We start from the raw sequence: 20,937 nt of genomic DNA, 5'->3' as shown, positions 1-20,937 counted from the left end.
CACCCGGTTAATTTTCATGCCTCTCTCCTCCAATACCTTTCTCCACTCTTCCAGGGTCTTTTCAAGCTTCTCTCGAGATGATTCGCAGAGAACAATATCATCGGTAAACATCATGCTCCATGGTGCCTCCTCCTTGATGCCCTCCACTAGTACATCCATGACCAGATCAAAGAGGTAGGGGCTCAGAGCTGATCCCTGATGGAGCCCTACGACAATGGGGAACCCCTCTGTCATGCCAACACTAGACCTGACCTGAGTTTTCGCTTCCTCGTACATCTCCTTCACCAACCTCACGTACTTTACAGATCCCCCCCCCCCTTCTTCCTCATACACCTCCATACCTCCTGTCTGGCCACTCTGTCGCACGCCTTTTCCAGGTCTATAAACACCGTATGTAGCTCTGCCTGCTTTTCCTATATTTCTCCATCAATCGCCTTAGCGCAAATATTGCATCTGTTGTCCCTCTTCCTGGCATAAATCCAAACTGCTCCTCACCAATTTTTGTTTCTCATCGTATCCTTCCTTCAATTACTCTTTCCCAAATCTTCAAAGTGTGTGACATCAGTTTGATCCCTCTATAGTTGCCACAATCTTGAACATCTCCTTTTCCCTTGTAGATTGGGATGAGAATGCTTTTTCTCCATTCCTCTGGTATCTTTTCCTGTTGGGCTATTTTCCTCATCTGATCCCATAACATGTCTACGCCCTCGCTGCCCAAGCTTCTCTACACTTCTCCAGGTATCTGGTCCACCCCCTCAGCCATTCCATTCTTCGTTTTTCTCGGTGCCCAATACACTTCCTCTCTGCTTATGTCCTGCATTGATCCCTCGTTTGCCTCTTCATCCTCACACCTCTGTCTTGGATTCTCCTCATTTAGTAGATTACGAAAATATTCTTCCCATCTTCCTCTGATTTTGTCCTCCTCTTGTAGTACTACTCCTGTGGCGTAATTTATCTGCTTGACTGATGTTATGTCTTTTGAGGCCTTATCTCTAGCTTTCGCTATTCTCTACAACTTCGCTTCACCACCGTTTCTTTCCAGTACTTCATAAACCTCTTCAACTGCCCTTGCCACAACTGTCTTTGCAATTTTCTTCACCAATCTATATGCCTCCTTGTCGGCTCTGGTTCCAGTCATGTCCCATTTTTTCTTTGCCTCTTTCTTTTCCCTGATTTCCAACTCCACCTCCTCATTCCACCACCATGCCTCCTTATCCTCGGGCAGCCCCTTTCCTGATGTTATACCGAGCACCTCTTCTCCAATTTTTCTAATATTCCAACTATTTATGTCCCACCATTCTTCGACATCCTCTGGTAACTTCGTTCCTTCCAATACCTTTTCTTTAGACTCATTCCTTGGGCCTTCCTCTTCCAATTTCCACCACTTTATTTTCCTGTTTTTCCACCACTTCTGTCTATTCTTCTTTTCCCCTTTTATATCACAGTCTACCACAATCAACCTGTGCTGTGCCGCTACACTTTCTCTGTTAATCACTTTACAGTTTTTCACCTCCTTCAGATGTTTCCTTCTGCATATAACATAGTCAATCTGACTCATCTTATCCCCTCTCTTATAAGTTATCAGGTGTCCAACTCTCTTCTTAAACCACGTGTTAGCTATAGCCAGGCCGAAGGCCACAGCATGCTCTACGATTCTTTTACCTTCTTCATTTCTTTCACCACTACTCAAACCCCTGTGCACCCTTTCTTCACCACTTCATCGCCTTCCTACATGCCCATTCAGGTCTGCTCCGACGATCACTCTCTCACTGTCAGGGATTCCTATTACTACCTGGTCTAGTTCTCTCCAGAATGCCTCTTTCTCCTCCTCATCACAACTAATATATAATATATTAGAACATTACAAGTAGAGGTATCTCTGAAGAAGCATGTGATAAAGATTTCCCTACTCTGATGAAAGCTGTATAGAACATGTAGATTGATTCAAGGATACATTATGGTTGGTTGGTGAATTTACTGCTCGTAAAATTGGTGATTTTTGTCTGTTTTATTGTGTTTTTTGCTTGGAAAATTAGTGTTTTATAGTATATTAGTGTAGATTTTAGTGCTTTACAACATATTTTTATTACGATATTTCAATAATAAGTTTAAAATGGCACCAAAAATGCACAAGAAATGTAATACTAAGAAGAGCATCACAGGTGAGAAGAAGGCTAGCCCCAGTAAAGGTTATTGGAGATTTTGAGAAGGTTAATGAAAATCAGTTAATTTCCAGAATAGCAAAATTAATTAGATCATCAGAGAGATGATGCGGGAGTTAAAAAAAAGTTGAGAGGTGCTTAAATGAACATAGGTAGAAAAAGAAAATTAAGCAGCAAAATGAGAAACAACAAAACACAGAAACAGGCAAGTCAGGAAGTAGCGGAAATGCAGTAAGGTACATTGTAAAAAGAAGGTTGTTATTTGGTATGGTGACTGTATAATAAAACATGCTATTGATGAGCGAGTTATAACTTTGAGTTTTCCCGGAGCAAAAATTAAGAATATAAAGGAAGCAATTCAAAAACCAAAAAGAAAAGTAAATGAGATCGTAATTGTAGTAGGTACTAACGACTTAACTAGTGATAAGTTCAGTATGAGAGAAGACATGAAAGGGTTGTTGGAAGAGACCAGAGTGAAAAGTGAAAATAGTCAGTATTTTGCCTCGATATGATAAAAATGAATTACGAAGAAGAGATGGCAAACAGTTCGATGCATAGGCTGTGTAGAAGAGATGGATGCAAGTTTTTGGATGTGTGAAGTGAGTTTGAGGGAAGATTGAATTTGTAAAAACAGGACAGCATACACCATCAATGCATTTGGTATTAAGAATCTTGAAAAACTACTAACTAGTATGGAACCTAACACAGAGAGTCAGGGAAACTAAATTATAGAAGGAGGAATAGTGGGAATGTGAGTGTAAGAGCGACAGTGTTATATAACTGTGTTAATGATGGGAATAGGCTTTATCATGGAAATGTTGATGAGGAAAGAACAGTTTCGACTTTGTGTTCATCTGTTTCAGACCCATCAAACATGTGTAAAGATGTCTACATGTATAAGGCACTAGAGGAGAATAGAGATCTGCAAGTTGTCCAGCTGTGTCATGCAGACTGCAGATAAGAGTAAACAAAAGAACATGCAGGTAGATTATTATGTCTGTACATAAATCCTAGGAGTATCAAAAACCAAGGGGTAGAGTTTTGTTACCTTGGTCGATATGTTGGGACCACAGATTGTAGGCATTAGTGAGACCTAGCTATCAGAATCAGACATACTAATTGGTATCGAGTGTAAAAGGTACGGTAAATGGCCGCTAGAGGAATTCGTAGTCATTTGTTTTCATTGAGAGCTCCTGATAAGATAAGTGTTATTTTAAGTTTTCATTGATAAATTTACTTGAATTTTACGTAGTTTTGTTTGCCTTGCGTATCTTAGTGTGGCTGTTTGTGTATTTTTGGTGTTTCATTTTATAATTTGATAAAATACGTTAAAAGTGAGTATGGCTCCCGTAAAAAGGAAAATGGTGGCCAGTAATGATGGTTCGCCATCTTTATTCGATAATGATAATAATGGTAATATAAAGGAGATGATTCAGTGTACTATCTGCGAAATGCACGCTTTGCGTAGTGCGGTCGGAGTATGGTTAGATGATAATAAAGGAGTGAATGTGTGTAGAAAATGTAAGGAGAATGAGGAATTAAAGTGTATTTCAGGTTGTGAGTGTGATATTTTTGTCAAACTTCAGAATGAAGAAAATAGTGATATGACAAGAAATGGCGAGGTTGTACCAGAGAATTGTGAGGACGTGAATGTAGAAAGTGTGAATGATGGTATTAATTCAGAGCAGATTAATGGTATTACAGAGAATAAAAAAGATGAAATAGATGCAATGAGTGAGATCGCATTGTTGAGTGGAGCGATACAAAGGGCAAAGCGACAGCTAGAACGTGAACAAAAGTCGACTGAGTGTATCAGCCAATAATAAAAAGTATGGTAGGAAAAATAAGCGTATGAGTGTGAATGTAAACAAAATGAAGGAGAGAGTGCTGTATGGAGACTCGTTAGTATGAGGTGTGTTAGTAGAGGATTTGACAAAATTGTACCAACCTGGTGCGACCATAAAGGATGTAACTGAGTCTATTAGAGAGCAAAAGGAAAGGGTGAAAGAAATGATTGTTGTGGCAGGTATGAATGATTTGAAAGGAGATAAAATGGAAATGATAGAGGACCTGAATGAATTGTTTGAGGTAGCAAAAGAAAATAGTGAGAGAGTTAGGGTGATTAGTCTTTTGCCATAGCATGACAGTGAAGTGTTTAAAAGGAGGGCCATAACTGCAAATGACTTTATGCGTGGGTTATGTATGACGAGTGGTGTGGAATTTGTGGACGTGTGGAATAAGTTCGATGGGCGAAAGAATCTATATAAGATGGATGGCTTGCATTTGAATGGATACGGTGTAAGAAGGAGACTTGAAAAAATGTTGCTGAATGTAATGGATGTGCAAAATCAGGGAAACTAGATTTATTAAGCGGGGGGGGGAGTAGATATACAGACCTTAGGGAGGCAGTTGAATGTATGAATGAGTATAATATGCCCGAGCGAATAAGGACAACAAATCAGAATGGGATAGTTAATATAAATTCATTCACAGGTCGTTATATTCTTAAAGAATCAGCCCATCATCCATGTCAAAAAACAGGAATTATAAAATGCCTCATCAGAAGAGCCAAAACTAATTGTTCTACTTTTAATTATCTACAGAAAGAACTTTCTACTATCCAACAACACATGAAACTCAATGGCCTTTCTGAAAAAAGTACTCGTCTTCTTCTCAATTCTTATAATCCTCCACAAAACAAAGTTTCAATATGTCGAGTGCCTATTCCTTATATCTCCGGTATTTCAGAACCTATCGCAAGAATTTTAAAGAAATATGATATAACAACTACGTATTCACCTATTAACAAATTGTCTTCTCATTTTCCTTCTCCTAAAGACAAACGCTCAACTTTATCTCTTCCTGGAGTTTATCAAATTCCGTGCAACTGTGATCTCTCTTATTTTGGACAAACTGGACGTTCTCTTGAAAAAAGAATCCAAGAACATCAATCATCCATTCTTCACAACAAACTTGAAAAGTCTGGATTGGCTCAACATGGGATTGAAACTGACCATCAGCATCCTTTGGTCCAGGACTTGCCTCTTACATAGATCCCATTATAGGTTCGAACGTTTGTTCAAGGAAAGCGTGGAGGCCTTGCTCCATCGCCCCAACCTGAATCGTAATGACTGTATATCTATATCAAAAATCTGGGAAAGTCTAATCAAGATTACTCATTAATTATTATTTTTTTTTTTTAATAGCAAATTCAATCATGTTTCTACTTCAAAATATTCCGTTTCATACTTAGTGATATAACATCACGCGGCGTGTTCTAATTTTAACGATCTATTGTTAGTATTCTAGCTTAACCGCGCGGTTAGCCTAGTGGCTTTGCGCTTCGCAACCATATGCCTGGGGAAGGAGTGTCCCAGGTTCGATTCCCGTTGTAGACGTGAGGAATTTGAGGATCTTCCTCAGGCATAGCCAAGTTAGCCGGTCTTGGGCGTGGTCAGTAGGGTTTTTTCCGCCAGTTTATCTGGCGTTTTTCATCCCGCAAGCAGGCAAACCGGCCTCGTGAACATACGCCTCTACAGTCAAAAAAATATATCCCCCCCCCCAGCGGCAGACCAGGCGACGGGTCGGTTGGGAGTAGTACTAACAAGAAGTCGTATCTAAGTAACACGCGGACCCTGCATAGGAAGCGGGAATAACGCGTAGAAGAAGAAGAAGAAGATTGTTAGTATTCTAGCTTGTATTTTTTAAACTGTTCTTGTAATACCACTGATGATGGTCTGCTATTTCCAGACTGAAGTATTTGGTTAAATAAATATCTTTCTTGTGATTACGTGATTATATCATTCAGCCTTATGTTGCAAGTATCCTTGAAACAACAAAGTGAGTAGTCTATTGCATAACCTCAATGTCAATACATCTGTGGGATTGGATGGTATACCAGCTCATGTCGTACGAGAAGCGGCTAAAGAATTGTCAGTACCCTTGACCATTTTGTTTATTTTGAGTCTCATGTCTGGGTTAGTCCCGAGGGGGTGGAAATAGGGGAAAATAGTTCCACTGCATAAAGGTGGTTCCAAGACTGCTGTTGTAAATTACCGACCGATTAGCATATCAGGAATCGTTGTCAAGGTCTTGGAGAAAATAGTCAAGAAAAAAATACAGGATTGGATAGAGCAAAATGGGATATTGTATGGGGGACAACGTGGTTTTGTGAAGGGTAGATCATGCCTCAATAACTTGCTCACGTTTTATAGCACAGTGACGGCTGAACTGGATAAGGGAAATGGGTTTACAGTGATTCTACTGGACCTTGCCAAGGCCTTTGACAGGATACCACATGGAACCTTAATCAGTAAACTGGAGCAGATGGGGATGGATACAGGATTGGTGAGATGGATAGGAGGGTGGTTGATGGAGAGATACCAGAGAGTGGTTTATTCAGGAGTTGAGTCTAAAAGATGGCTTGTGACTAGTGGTGTGCCCCAGGGCTCTGTTCTTGGACCACTACTTTTCAATTTGTTCATCAATGATATAGGAAAGGATCTGAGAGGAAGTGTTCACTTGTTTGCTGATGATGCAAAGTTGGGTAGAGCAATTGTGAGTGCACAGGATGTCAAAATTTTACAGGATGATTTGGATAGTTTGGCGGTCTGGGCTAGGAAAAATGGATGTCAATTTAATGTGACAAAGTGTAAGGTTATGCATTTTGGAGTAAAAAGAACAGCAGTATCTCACGTTGGTGGAATCGCACTCCAGGAGATTGATGAGGCCAGGGATTTGGGAGTGTTGGTGGATAGGGAATTGAAGTTTAGGGGGCACATTGCAAAAGTGGCTAAATCAGCTCATCAAATCACTTGCCGTCTGAAAAATACTTTAACAAGCAGAGACAAACAACTTATTGTTCCTCTGTATCGAGCCTTGATAAGACACCATCTGGATTACTGTGCCCAGTTATGGGCACCAGGGTTTCTTCGTGATGGGGAGGAACTGGAGAAGATCCAGTGACCAAGATGAGAGCAGTTCTGTGGAATGAACCTTATGAGAATAGGTTGAAGATTTGTGGGTTGCAAAAATTAGTCGATAGGCGGAAAGGGGATGATATGATTGAGATATTCAAATTACTGAAGGGTTTCTATAAGATTAATCCAGAAGATATTTTTGAAACTAGGACTGGTGGTGGGAGGACTAGGAGCCATGCATGGAAGCTGGGCAAGAGTGTGGTTAACAAAGGTGTTAGAGCTAGGTTTTTTACTTGGAGAGTGGTGAATGAGTGGAATAAACTGCCAGAATCTGATGTGGGTGCTACGACCGTGAATGAGTTCAAGGCAAGGTATGATAGATACTGTGTGAATGTCGAATAGTTGTTCTTGACATGATGTTAGGGCCTCCCTCAATGAGTCTGTCGACTCCTTGGAGTTGCCCGGAATAATAATAATAATAATATTTTTAGGAAGGATAGAAGAGGAGGCGACATACTGTTAATGATATTGGATGACTTGAATCCAGTTGGAGTTGAGACCTATGATTGTAGTACTACTACTTACAGTATTTCATGTGTCAGTGAGTTTAAAGCCATCTGGTGTGAGATAACAACAATAAACATTAAAAAATTTAATTGCCACAAAACATTCCATTTTAACTTCACTGCTAACATTTACTACAATATCATTGGACTGAGAATTAAACTTCACGGTTGTTGCATTATGGGAGATACTGAGACAAGGAGTGATGAGAGCCTGGTCTACCTTTACTATGAGTTGCCTCAGTCCTGAAGATACTTCAGGCACAAACTTTGTTTGCTTACACTTGGATAAAGGATTAAGCTAAATTTATTATAAACTTCACAGGTTCACTCTTAACATAGTCTTCAGGTGGTAGATGATTTTCAAGACTCATTATGAGATGACCTCAAATTATCAGCCTAGTGTTTATTTGATTAACTAAAATGAAGTAACATAAAGAAGCCAAATCAAATAGGCATATAGTATATTGAAAACGAAGTATATAATAGCACATATTTCAAAACTTAACTCTGATTTTCATTATAAATGTCAAGTACTAATATTGCATTTTATTTCCCAGGAATAAGACCTTAATGTTTGCCTTTTTAATGGTGGAAAAGAATTTGGAATGGTATCGACGTTTGCTTTTACAAACACTTGGAGAATCCAGAGAACTGAACATTAATCCCAAAAACTGTATTGGAACTGTGTTATCTTTGAATGGGCATCGTAAATATTTTTGTGTGTACCATGCCAAGCATGCTGAACAAAGTCTTCGTTATAAATATAAGGTAATGAAGTAAATAAATTGTTAATTTTAAAGATTGTCTTTCTAGGTTATTCATAATATAAATTTAAACACATGGCATTCACTTTGTCCGTAGATGAAAATTTCAAAAAAAAAAAAATGATGTGACATAGCAATAAGGCTGTTAGATCTAAAATAGGTGACCTCATTTTACATGATGTCACCATTCCAGAATCTAACAGTAAACATAAAATAAATAAGTATACTTATCTTTTAGCACAGTATAACTATGTTTTTTTTTTTTTTTTTTTTTTTTTTTTTTGTAAACAACATCGTGTATATTAAACTTTGAATTATGTGAATTAAAATTAATGTATCTGTGTGTCAAGTATAAATGTAAGTCAGCAAAAAGGGGCAGTTATAAGAAATTATTAGTGATTTTCTACAAGTGAAAGAATGCAGATTATTCAGCAACATAGGGCAAATATCGCCCTAACGCTACAAGCGCCCGCGGGCATCACGTCTGAGAAAATATCGTGATGCATACATTCTATGAAATAGAAAGTCCCATATGTTGATTGGTGAAGTCACCCAGTCAGAGACCAATAGGCGGGATGATAAGAGAAATTCAAACTCAGAAAGGTGGTGTTCTTGGGGAGCATATAAAACCCACGACACGGAATTGAACAGCCCCTATTTGTTTGTTCCTGCATTCTCTCCGTGTGGTACAAGTGTTCATCTTGGTTCAGTTCTTACTTTTAAGAACTGACCTTCGGGAAGTTCCGGCATGGCACCGCACCAGAGCTCAGCAAGATTGAACGTCGGCCGTCAATGAGAAGGATCATTGACGTAAACCCATAGCAAAGAAACAACACCCGGCTCAGGAGAATACATGTATCCCACATGGCGAAAAAAATCAAGATAGCCAGAATCGTAACGAAGGAAGGACGGAAAGAAACCGATAAAGAGTAGATAAGTACTTTCACATGTTCTAGCTCCTTTTTGAGAATTGACTAACAGTGCAAAAAGAGTGTATCTTAAACTTGTAATAGAAGGAAGTGTGAAGAACTGAGATTTATGTAAATGACTCTATGCCTTTTGAAATGAATTTTAAGAACTTTCAGTTAGAGATTTTGTCGTGATTCATTTGAGAAAGATTATCAACGTGCTAAATGCCTAAATGACCAATTGAGTTGTAGATGAGAATGTAAAATAAGTTGAAATATTTAATTTATCATTTAGAAATCAATGCTTAATTAATTTAAAGAACGAGAGAGTGAGAGAAAAGCAGAAGTTTAACTTAGAATTAATAATTGTCTTGTTTTTGTATTGCATTGCATAATTTCATATTGCATTGCAAAGTGAATAGGATAGCTCATAGTATTCAGGGAACAGGTATTTCTGGGGACCCTTAGAAAGTTAAATCACGTAAGAAATAATACGAAGGAATAAAGTATAATAAGATAGAACAAAGGCTCAGACCAGACGATAAGTATAGAATAAGAGAAGGAATGCAAGGATTTGATAACATTAACGCTAAGACGTGATAAAAGTTAAAATTAAAATAAGAATAAGATAATAAAAGAATAAAAGGAAACATAACAATAAAATAAAGAGAACAAGGCCATTAGCAGAATTACCAAACATATATTTGAGAGGATGGAAGAATCATTTATTATGTGAGACTTCTACTCTGGTTAATTTGAAGTGTGAAGTGAAAGAATTAAAAAGTAAAGGGTCTCCCGAGCCTCCATACCTCAGTCGGTGTAGATGAAGCCCTTTGGTTGGAAAGATCTGGGTTTAATTCCCATCCATGTTGTGAGGAACCTTTATCTGGTCTCTTTCAAAGAAAGGTGAGTTAGCTGGTCTCATGCAGAGGTGGGTTTTTTTCACCCAGAAACTCGGGTTTTTCGTCCTTCAGAACAGGCAAACTGGTCTAATGAACACACATACACACAGATTACAATCAGGAATACTTAAGATCCAACCATAGGCCTGATTCATCAGCTATATGCCGGTCCCAAGCCAAGATAAAAATGGGGGAAGGGGGGAATTGAGATGATGCTGTACTTCCCCGTAAAAGGGGCCTCACGCTGTTGTATCATCATACACCGAATAAAATAATTAAAAGGTAATTGGAGGTTTTAAGTGGAAAGAGTGAAAGCTAGAAGCACCTAATGCTATTAGCTCTTGTTATAGCAAATACCACTAAAACAGATTATTGAGATGTCCGTATCTATTCCCTACAGCAGTGTTTCTCAAACTTCAGATATCTGCTTATCCTTTCTTAAATTTTCATTATTACCAAGTATCCCCTTATCAAAATAATAATAGTTCATGCCAGGATGTGAACGTCATTGCGATAGTAACTCGCAATTTGAGTAGTAGAATTCATACATAATATATAATTTATTGAGAAATATATACGTTTAAAATAATTATTTTTTTCTTAATAATGATTCCATGTGTTAATCATGCATAGCTGAAAATTTGCCATGTACCCCCTGGGGGGGGGACGCATACCACACTTTGAGAAACACTGCCCTATAGGTACAGTACTGCTCTAGAGGAAATGTGCTGTAGTAGAAAAATTATTTCTGTATCTGCTGTGCATTTGCTGTAGTGAGAATTAACTGCATGAGTGTAAGAAGGAAACGTGTGAAACCAACCAGCAGATGACAACAGTGTATGATCTGGATTTTTTATTTATTTATTTATTTTTAAGCTCATCTTAGGATTGATATTAATATTAGTAATGTAAGCCAAACTCAATATGGAGAAAGTGAATGTAATCCATTCACTGTAATATATCTTTGCTATTGTTGTTCTTACAGTTTGACTGAAGGATTTTTTTTTTTTTTTTTTTCAAAAAAACATTCATTATGATATTCATGGACTAATTTTTTTTTCAGCAAAAGGGGTAGCCATAGTATTCAATACTGAACATTTTTCCCTTTTGGTTGGCTGAGTGGTATCTAGTGCTCCTGTTCTCCACCCAATAAATAATGTGCTCAAATTCCACTGTGAGCATGAATATGTGAAAATGTCTTTAAGTAGGAGAAATTAACTTACCCCAGGTACTAATACATTACATATGTGTGTGCAACTTTATGTATGTAGGATTGGTATAAAAATCATGAAGGTAAACTTCTGAAATGGAAGCCATTTTCATATAGGATGATGCGAGCAAAAAAAAATAGAAAATTTGATATTGAAACTTATTTGTGTTTTTAGTCCCATTGAAATTGATAATCGGGAAGAGGAATTTTCAAGTCATTATAGAAGGTAGTGGGTGTTTTTTTTGTTTGTTTTTTTAAATCGTTATCATCATGTGTCATCTCCATTCAGGAGGTTGATTACTATAATGTGACTCATGGTTGACTATGGGTGTAAGGAGAATGTGGTGATGACCCTATCTTTTTAAATTATTTGTTTTTAACAACTATGACAACAGTCATGTGAGGTAAGTTTAGCCTAGACCTATCTCAATCTATCTCAATGTTTGATATCCTATCATTGCTAAATTTAATCATTTTAATCTTAGCATGCAATGAAGTGGATTTATGCATCTTCTTTTCACTGGAAGCAACAGCATCTTTATTTTGAATTTTATCTGCCATTATTAACAACAATTAAATAAAATAATAGTTATAATTCACAGCAAAACATGAGAACACAGACAGATTCAGCAAGCAAACAAGAATGTCATAAACAAACAATTCATGAAAACTGCAATCAGATGACTCACAAAAACATCATGCCGCTAAAACCACCCTTCTCCATGTGAAGCACCTGTTTGTTGTGGAGGAATCTTCTCAGTTATGGAACTAGCAGCTCTTTTGGTTCTAAATCTTTGTTCTCTGATTTTCTTCCTGTATTCTTTGCTCTACTTCTTCTGTATCTTTTTTAACTATCCTGTCTTCCAGACCACTGTCACTGGGATAATGCATTGCCAGTGTGTTTGCTATACAGTGCAATCTATAGACATCTAAAAAAGGGGAGGGAATATTGCTTGTCTTACACTACTTTGGTGAAGTCATAATTTAGTAGGTAGATCAGTCTTTTAGAAGGGTGGTCATATTTTTTTTTATTATTATTATAATCTGTATAGTTTAAAGTGACAGTAGAATTGCTGTTGTCCGCTTTCAGGATTATTATTATTTCATTATTTCTGAGATGTAGAAGGGCTTTATATTCTCTTTTAATGATGCAACTCTGTTCACAGAACTCAAATATCTGTGCCATACTTTCTTGGCCAGTGGCTACAATTCCTACAAAATAGATAAAATACTACATAACCCCATTACTTCTCCCTTCTCTAATACACTGGAACACACAACATTACCATTTCTATTCCCTGTGTCAGAGGTACATCAGAAAAGATAGCCAAAGTACTAATGAAACATGGCCTTCACACCACATTGAAATCTCATGTTAAATTAGCAACTCTGATCTGTTTGCCTAAGGATGAACTTCACCCTCTAGCACACCCTGGAGTGTATGAAGTTCCATGTGACTTTGTCCACTATGGGCAGACAGGAAGATCTGTTAACATCTGCCTGGAAGAACATAAGAAATACATTCACCACCATTATTATGGCAAGTCAGGACTGGCAGACCATGCTTTGGACACACCCTTCACACAGGATTAGATAGAAGAAAACTAATGTGCTATTTAGAAGTCATTACAGATCCAAAAGATTATATTTTGAGTCAGCCATGGCTATGAAGAATTCTCCTAACCTACCTGAACAAATATGGTTGCATTAATTTGCAAAAAATTTGGGAGACTGTTATCTTAAGAGCAACTCCCACATTGCTGTAATTTTTTTTTTCTTTTTTACAACATTAGAGGGTGCCAAAATATGACTTTAGATCTTTTTGTCGGTTACAATTGCATTGCTTTACTTACTCATTGTCATGTATACATGCTGTGTTGTGCTCTGATGATGATGCTGATTTGAAATTCAGTGAAATATAAGCAAGTTAATAAAACATCTTTTTATAAAATAATTCATTTGGTGTTGTTAATACCATTAGAAATAAGTCATGAATAACCTAAGCTTATCTGTTAGCTTTATATTCTCTACTGGGCAAGTTGCTTGCAGGAGGTTTCACCTGTGATAGCACGTTGGTTACATCAAGCCTAAGCCTCACTTGTGGGAAGGTTGTAGATTTCCATGCTCAAGCATGATGGTGAAGTTTTGGCCATAACTGAGTGCATCGATTATGTCTCCTTCAAGGATAGTGGTGGATAGATTAATCACATTGTTTTTAGGTGGTCTTGGAGGCATTGGTAAATTTTTTGTTAGGTTTCCAAACTTTTTGATGTACCGACTTTTTACTTTTGCAAATTCTTTGGCAGCCGATGCGATATGTACACTACTATAGAAGCTCTCCAGCAGAGCAGAGAGCTCCTATAGTAGTGTACAGATAGGTTTGTTGGTGTTAAGCACTGAGCCGTTGTACCAGTTTTCTCTTGTAGCAGGATGAAGCTAGCATGCTTGTAAATGCAGAGCACCTTGTTTCATTGGAACCAGTGTTTTAATTTTACACAACTGGGAATGACTTTGTTATCCTTACATCATTTAAGGAATACTAACCTGTTGAGTTCTCTTTCTAGTTTCAGTTTTAACTTACTGGACTTGTGGGTCTTGTGTGCAAATGCATCTCCATCTATAATAGTAGTCCTGGTGTTTAAGCTTATATGTTGATTCTCCAGCATTATGTTCTTTAATGAAATTAATCATGTAGACCAGATAATAACTAAAAATATTTAATGATTATTTCCTAAGTTTTTTTGGAATTAAATTGTCATCTTCAGGAATTAATACACTTGTATTAAACACATGCATGCATGCACACTTCAGTGACAAAGATGGAACAGAAGAGATTTATTCATTTATTTTGTATGATGATACAATGGCTGCGAGCCCCTATGGGTGGTATGGCACCATCTTAATTCCTCCTATTTTTATCTAGGCTTGGGACCAGCATAGCTGATGAATCAGACCTATGGCTAAAAGAGACCATCTTATGTATTCCTGACTGTAATCTGCATGTGTTCACAGGGCTGATTTGCCTGTGCTGACAGACGAAAAACCCAAGTTTCCTGGTTGAAAAAACCACTTACCTCTGTATTAGACTGGCTAACTCACCTTTCATCAAAAGAGACCAGATAATGGTTCCTCACATCTCAGACAGGAATCAAACCCAGGTCTTTCCAAACACAAAGTGCTTTGTTTGTACTGACAGCTATGGAGGCTCTACAGATGAAATACAGGAAGACCTAAAGTCCTATAATTATGCCACCTATTGGCTTGTTCTCGGCTGGTTGGCTGTCTGCCGATGAGGCTTTGCCATATGAGAATGTCCCGGTTAAGGTCACCTTAGCACTTAGGCTTTTATTAAATACATGCATGTGTTTAATTGACGATGAAAATTCTATAAACAGATCTAGGGTATAGCCATGGGCTCCTCTCCCCCCCCCCCCAACTAATTTCCGTGGAGATGTTTGAAAAAATTCTCTAAACTCCTTACCCCTTAAATCCACTATGTAGACAATGTGTTCAGGATTTGGCTGCATTGCTGGGATACCTTACATACTTTCCTCTCCCAATAGAACAGCCAACATCTATATGGTCCCACAGAAGGTTCTGCTAAGGTAGAAGTAGAGGAATTTTTTGAGGCTTTAAAGAAAGCAACTGATACAATGAAAAATGAATAGTTGGGGATCTAAATAGCAAAGTAGGGAATGATTGTCAGACATGCAAAAATATTTTGGGAAAATTTGGAGAAAAGAGCAAGGCTAATAATAAAGGCAAATACTTGTTGGATTTCTGCTCAGGACATGGACTGGTTATTACTAACACTATGTTCCAACATAAAAATGTGCACAAATTCACATGGAGAGAAGAGGCAAGGAATAAGAAAAGTCTCATTGACTATGTTATTGTTGATGGTGGTGTTTTCTTTCTGGTGCAGAACACTAGGTGTACAGAGGATTTGAAATTGGAAGTGATCACCATTTAGTCTTGAGCAGGATAAAATTGAATTTCATATTGAAAAGAAGAATATGTAAGAAAGTTTTAAAGCGAATTTGAACAGCTCTCAGATGTTAACTGTAGACTGAAATATACAAACATTATTGAAGAAAAAATGAAAGAGTTTGAGAACAGGAATCAAACCTTGGAGATTCAGTAGCAAGCTCTGAAGATAACATTGATTGATTCAGCCAGAGAGGATGTGGTGAGGTTGTCAGCAAGGATAGAAAAATCAGAACTCCATGGTGGACATAGGAAGTTGAGGCAGTGAAGGAAAAGAAAAAAGCATATCAAAAGTTCCTAGCAAATAAGTCAGCTTGTGCTCTTAAAGAATACAGAGAAAAATGTAAGAAAGCTAAACACTGTGTATAAAAGTAACTAAACAAACAAAGTCATCAAAAGTCTGAAATGTGGAAAGGCAGCTGGAGTAGATGATATTTGACCAGAAATGCTCAAGTATGGAGGTATAAAAGTCTTACTTAATTACAAATAAGTTGAAAAATCATGGGAATTTGACAAAGATCTGTATTTAAGTTTTGTAGATCTAGAAAAAGCATGTGACAAGGTGCCAAGAGAGAAGCTCTTCAAAACACTACAGTTGTATGGTGTCAGTGGACATTATATTGAGCAATAGTCTTTATTTCAGTTGTAAGTCAGGCAATTAGAATTGAAGGAAGTACAGGAAGATGGTTTGATGTGAAATCTGGTGTCAGACAAGGATGTACATTATCCCTTCTGTTATTCATTATCTATATAGATTGCATTATGAAGGAAAGTGTTATTAAACTTGATATCAAAATTGGAGATGTTTGCTTTATGCGGATGATGTTATACATCTAAATAAATCCACTATGAGTCTGCAAGATTCCCTTACTAAATTGAATAACTGTTGTAATAGATACGATATGAAGGTGAACAATAACAAGACAAACACAGTGAAAATAAGCATAACTATTAAAAATGTCAATTGCATTGGGAATGGAGAATCTTTTTATTATCAATTGCATTGTGAATGGAGTGTCTAGGTGGATGAAAAGTAAAACATTTCATCTACCTAGGCACAATTTTAGTGAAGATGATAAGTTAAATATGGAAATTGACAACAGGATCAACACTGCTGGTATGGTCAACTGAATAAATTTATATGGAATAGAAGAGAAATTAGTCAGAACACTAAATTAACTGTATACTAATCCCCACTTTATCCTTGCCAACTTATCTAGAAGGTAAGACAGTGTTCAAACCAGTTTTAACTTATGGATCTGAGAGCTGGGTCAGAAGTAAAACACTTGGCCAATGACTAGAGACCGCAGATATGAGCGTCCTGAGAAAATTTAGGGGTGTGAACAGATGGCATCAATGGCAATATCATATTAAAAACGAGGATATTAGGAAAGAACTTGACATTATCAGCATCCAGGAATGCGTTAGCAGAGCTAATCTCAGGTATTATGGTCACTTAAACAGAATGGGAGAGAGAGAGAGATTAGCAAAACAAATGTTCTCTGCCAGGTTGGCAGGAAAAAGACCCAGAGGAAGACCAAGATATATGTGGATTGAGATGGTAAAAAATGCCTTAGAAGATAGAAATATAAATCTGACATTGTTGGAGCCTTGACAGGTAATATATTGATTTGGAGGAAAATTGTAGATAGGAAGTTACTAATGATGTAAATTTTTCATGTAGTACTATCATATCTTGTACACCCCCTTGAGGGTAAATGTCAGGAATTTGATGATGGTGATGATTTATGGAACGATTCTCACAAGTGTGAGATGAACAATGAAATGAAAAAAGTAACCAACATGCTACTTGTAGTTATCCAAAAAAGATCACAGTAACACTGATCTTTTTGGAATATTGTTCTGAAGTCTTTTAATGACCTGTTGTTTAACTGTAGGTTAAAAAAAAAATTATAAGCATGATTATCATAAGTATTCTTAATCCTCAATTTTGACATTAAAAATGACATTAAGTTTTATTTCGTTTTTCTGCAATTTAATTTTCAATTTCCAGAGCTTCTGTTAGCTTTCCCAGTACCGAATTATGAAGTAGTTTAGTTACTTTACACTAGTAGTACAGTCACTATAAACTTTAGGATGATTGCAGAATTATCTTTAAAGAGAAAACTTTTGTGGATTTCTGTGATTACATTTACATGCCTCAGCAAAATATTATTTATTCAAGTAAATTATGACCTAACATTGCTAGTAGAGTCACAAAAATTGCTAACAGAACCAACAAGTATTAATGTAAAGAAATAGTAAAATGCATATTCTCTCAACCATCAGTAACTAAATTTTCATACTAAATATAAGTTAATTACCTGATATGACAGGACATCCCCAAGGTCATAACTGACAGGTAATGGAACTTTACTTTTCAGAAAAAATTTTAAATGGATGAAAACTCATATAAAAATTTATTTATTAAAACGTTATTGCAAGAGCAAGGAGGTTACCAAATTCTTGCTCTTGCTGATTATTTTAAATTGGTCGTTCCAGAAGATCTGCTTTTTTTCATCTAGAACAGGGGTCGGCAACCTTTTTGGAGTGAAGAGCCATTTTTAAAATTATATCTGTTAAAAAATATTAGGGAGCCCCACATTTTTTTTTTTTTTTTTACAGTAACACGTTATCATACTTGTAAAACACAACACAGGGGTGACATGTCACATGAAATTATATGATTAAAATTATATGATTTTAAAATATTAAATAATAAAACAAAGATTTCCTTCCCCTTACAAAAGCATATGTATAAAATCCAATAACATACCTATTTCTTTAATTTTTTTAATTTAAAATATCTTCTTAGTGTGACACATCCCCAAGGTCATAACTGACAGGTAATGGAACTTTACTTTTCAGAAAAAATTTTAAAATGGATGAAAACTCATGTAAGAATTTATTTAATAAAATGTTATTGCAAGAGCAAGGAGATTACCAAATTCTTGCTCTTGCTGATTATTTTAATTTGGACATTCCAGAAGATCTGCTTTTTTTCATCTAGAACAGGGGTCAGCAACCTTTTTGGAGTGAAGAGCCATTTTTAAAATTATATCAATTAAAAAAAAAAATTAGGGAGCTCCACATTTTTTTTTTTTTTATTATTATTATTATTTTTTTTTTTACAGTAACATGTTATCATACTTGTAAAACACAACACAGGGGGGTGGAGGCATGTCACATGAAATTATATGATATTTTAAAATATTAAATAATAAAACAAAGATTTCCTTCTCCTTACAAAAGTACAACTTCTTTGGATAGTTTCTCAATATCCGGCGAATACGTCGTAATTTTCATTTTCAAACATGATGAAAGACTCACGTTGTTTAGTTGGTTTCTCAACTTACTTTTAATAAAATTCATATTAGAAAATATTTGCTCACACAAATATTTCGATCCGAAAATCAATAGAAGTCCAAATGCATATGTTTTTAACTGAATGTAAGTGTCCGGTAAACAATTCCACTTGTCAAATACAATTTGATCTTGCTTTTTAAGATCTTCTATTTCAGATCATTTGTGTTGTATTGCAAGGGTAGATTTTTGTCTTTCCAACTCCTCCAGGTCAGCTTTATCATCATTATCATCATCATCAAATTCCTGCCATGTACCCTCAAGGGGGGGGGGGTATACAGGATATGATAGTACCGCATGAAAAATTTACATCATTACTAACTTCCTATCTACAATTTTCCTCCAAATCAGTCTCTTACTTGTCAAGACTCCAACATTATCAGATCTTACATTTCTATCATCTAAGGCACTTTGTACCGTATCAATCCACCTATTTCTTGGTCTTCCTCTGGGTCGTTTTCCTGCCAACCTGGCAGAGAACACTTGTTTTGCTAATCTTTCTTGGCCCATTCTGTTTAAGTGACCATACCACCTGAGATTAGCTCTGCTAACGCATTCCTGGATGCTGACAATATCAAGTTCTTTCCTAATATCTTCGTTTTCTGACCCTGCTCTCAGATCCATAAGTTAAAACTGGTTTGAACTGGTTTGTATACAGCTAATTTAGTGTTACGACTAATTTCTCTCTTATTCGATATGAATTTATTCACTTGACTTCCTACTACCAGCTTTGTTGATTCTGTTGTCTATTTCTATATTTAATTTACCGTCTTCAGTAAAAATCATGCCTAAATAGCTGAAATGTTTTACTTGTTCCACAGGTTCTCCATTCACAACACAGTTGACATTTTCAATGATTCTACCTATTTTTCATTGTCTTTGTCATTTTATTGCTGACCTTCATACCATATCTATTACAACAGTTATTCAATTTAGTCAGTGAATCTTGCGGACTAGTAGCAGATTTATTTAGAAGTATAACGTCGTCTGAATAAATCATAGAGGTGACATTAACATCTCCAATTTTGATATAATGTTTAATACCACTTTCCTTCATAACATGATCCATATAGATAATGAATAACAGAGGGGATAATGTACATCCTTGTCTGACACCAATTTTAACATTAAACCATCTTCCTGTACTTCCTTCAATTCTAACTGCTGACTTACAACTGAAATAAAGACTAAATATTGCTTGATATAATGCCCCATTGACACCATATAACTGTAGCATATTGAATAACTTCTCTCTTGGCACCTTGTCATATGCCTTTTCCAAATTGACAAACTTAAATACAGATCTTTGTTATACTCCCATGATTTCTCCACTTTTGTCGTAAAATGAAGATCTGATCCTGACAGCTTCTATTTAGTCTGAATCCAGCTTGTTCTTCACCAAGCTTTTCTTCCACAATTCTTCTCAACTGTTTCTCAAGTATACTTGCATAGATCTTGCCAGGAACACTCAGTAGGGAAATACCTCTGTAATTCTCACATTAAGTTTTATTTCCCTTTTTATATATGGGTTCTATGAGAGCCCTACTCCAGTCATCGGGAATTCGTCTCTCTGTCCAGGACATTCTGAACTATACGGTGCAGCCACTCTAAGACTTTTCTACCACAGTACTTCAGCATTTCTGGTCGAAGATCATCTCCTCCTGCTGCCTTTCCACATTTCATGTCTTTGATGGCTTTTTCTACTTCAAGTATAGATATGTATTCCTGAATGCATGCCTGGGCAGTGTTTTTTACCACTGTGCTGTCCTCACTGCTTGTTTCATTTAGTAGTTTTTCAAAGTAATTACTCCATACTTCAAGGATATCTTTTTCTCCCATTTTCATGTCACCTTGAAGTATGGAGTAATTACTTTGAAAAACTACTAAATGAAACAAGCAGTGAGGACAGCACAGTGGTAAAAAACTAATTCCTTTTACAGCACTCTTTCCTTTATTCCTCAGCTTCTTCAACAACCTCCAGAATATTTTGCCAACTTCTTGATATTTATCATGAAGGTTGTTTTCTTGATCATAAATTAGTAAATAATAATATTTGGTTAACTGATCAAGTGTTGATCAATTTTATTAATTAACTGGACCAACTAGTTTCGCCACACTTATCTGTTGGCTTCTTCAGGGCACTTACATATAGGTTT

General features: G+C 36.5%; 1 protein-coding gene across 3 annotated transcripts in view; it reads left to right on the top strand.

The window, feature by feature from the left end:
• The window catches only part of l(3)80Fg (dnaJ homolog subfamily C member 16 l(3)80Fg), a 326,699-nt gene that overhangs the window by 263,017 nt on the left and 42,745 nt on the right, over window positions 1-20,937 (top strand). For all 3 annotated transcript variants that reach the window (XM_090394766.1, XM_090394767.1, XM_090394769.1), the window contains one exon: window positions 8,205-8,415. In XM_090394766.1, coding sequence (XP_090250892.1) covers window positions 8,205-8,415 — 211 coding nt within the window. The remainder of the gene's footprint in view (window positions 1-8,204; window positions 8,416-20,937) is intronic.

The sequence above is a fragment of the Typopeltis vanoorti genome, chromosome 6, assembly GCF_054136105.1.
Source record: "Typopeltis vanoorti isolate ZY-2024b chromosome 6, IOZ_Tvanoo_1.0, whole genome shotgun sequence".
Lineage (NCBI taxonomy): Eukaryota > Metazoa > Arthropoda > Arachnida > Uropygi > Thelyphonidae > Typopeltis > Typopeltis vanoorti.
The sequence above is the reverse complement of the archived record's forward strand: the minus strand, read 5'-3'. Positions and strand labels throughout refer to the sequence as shown.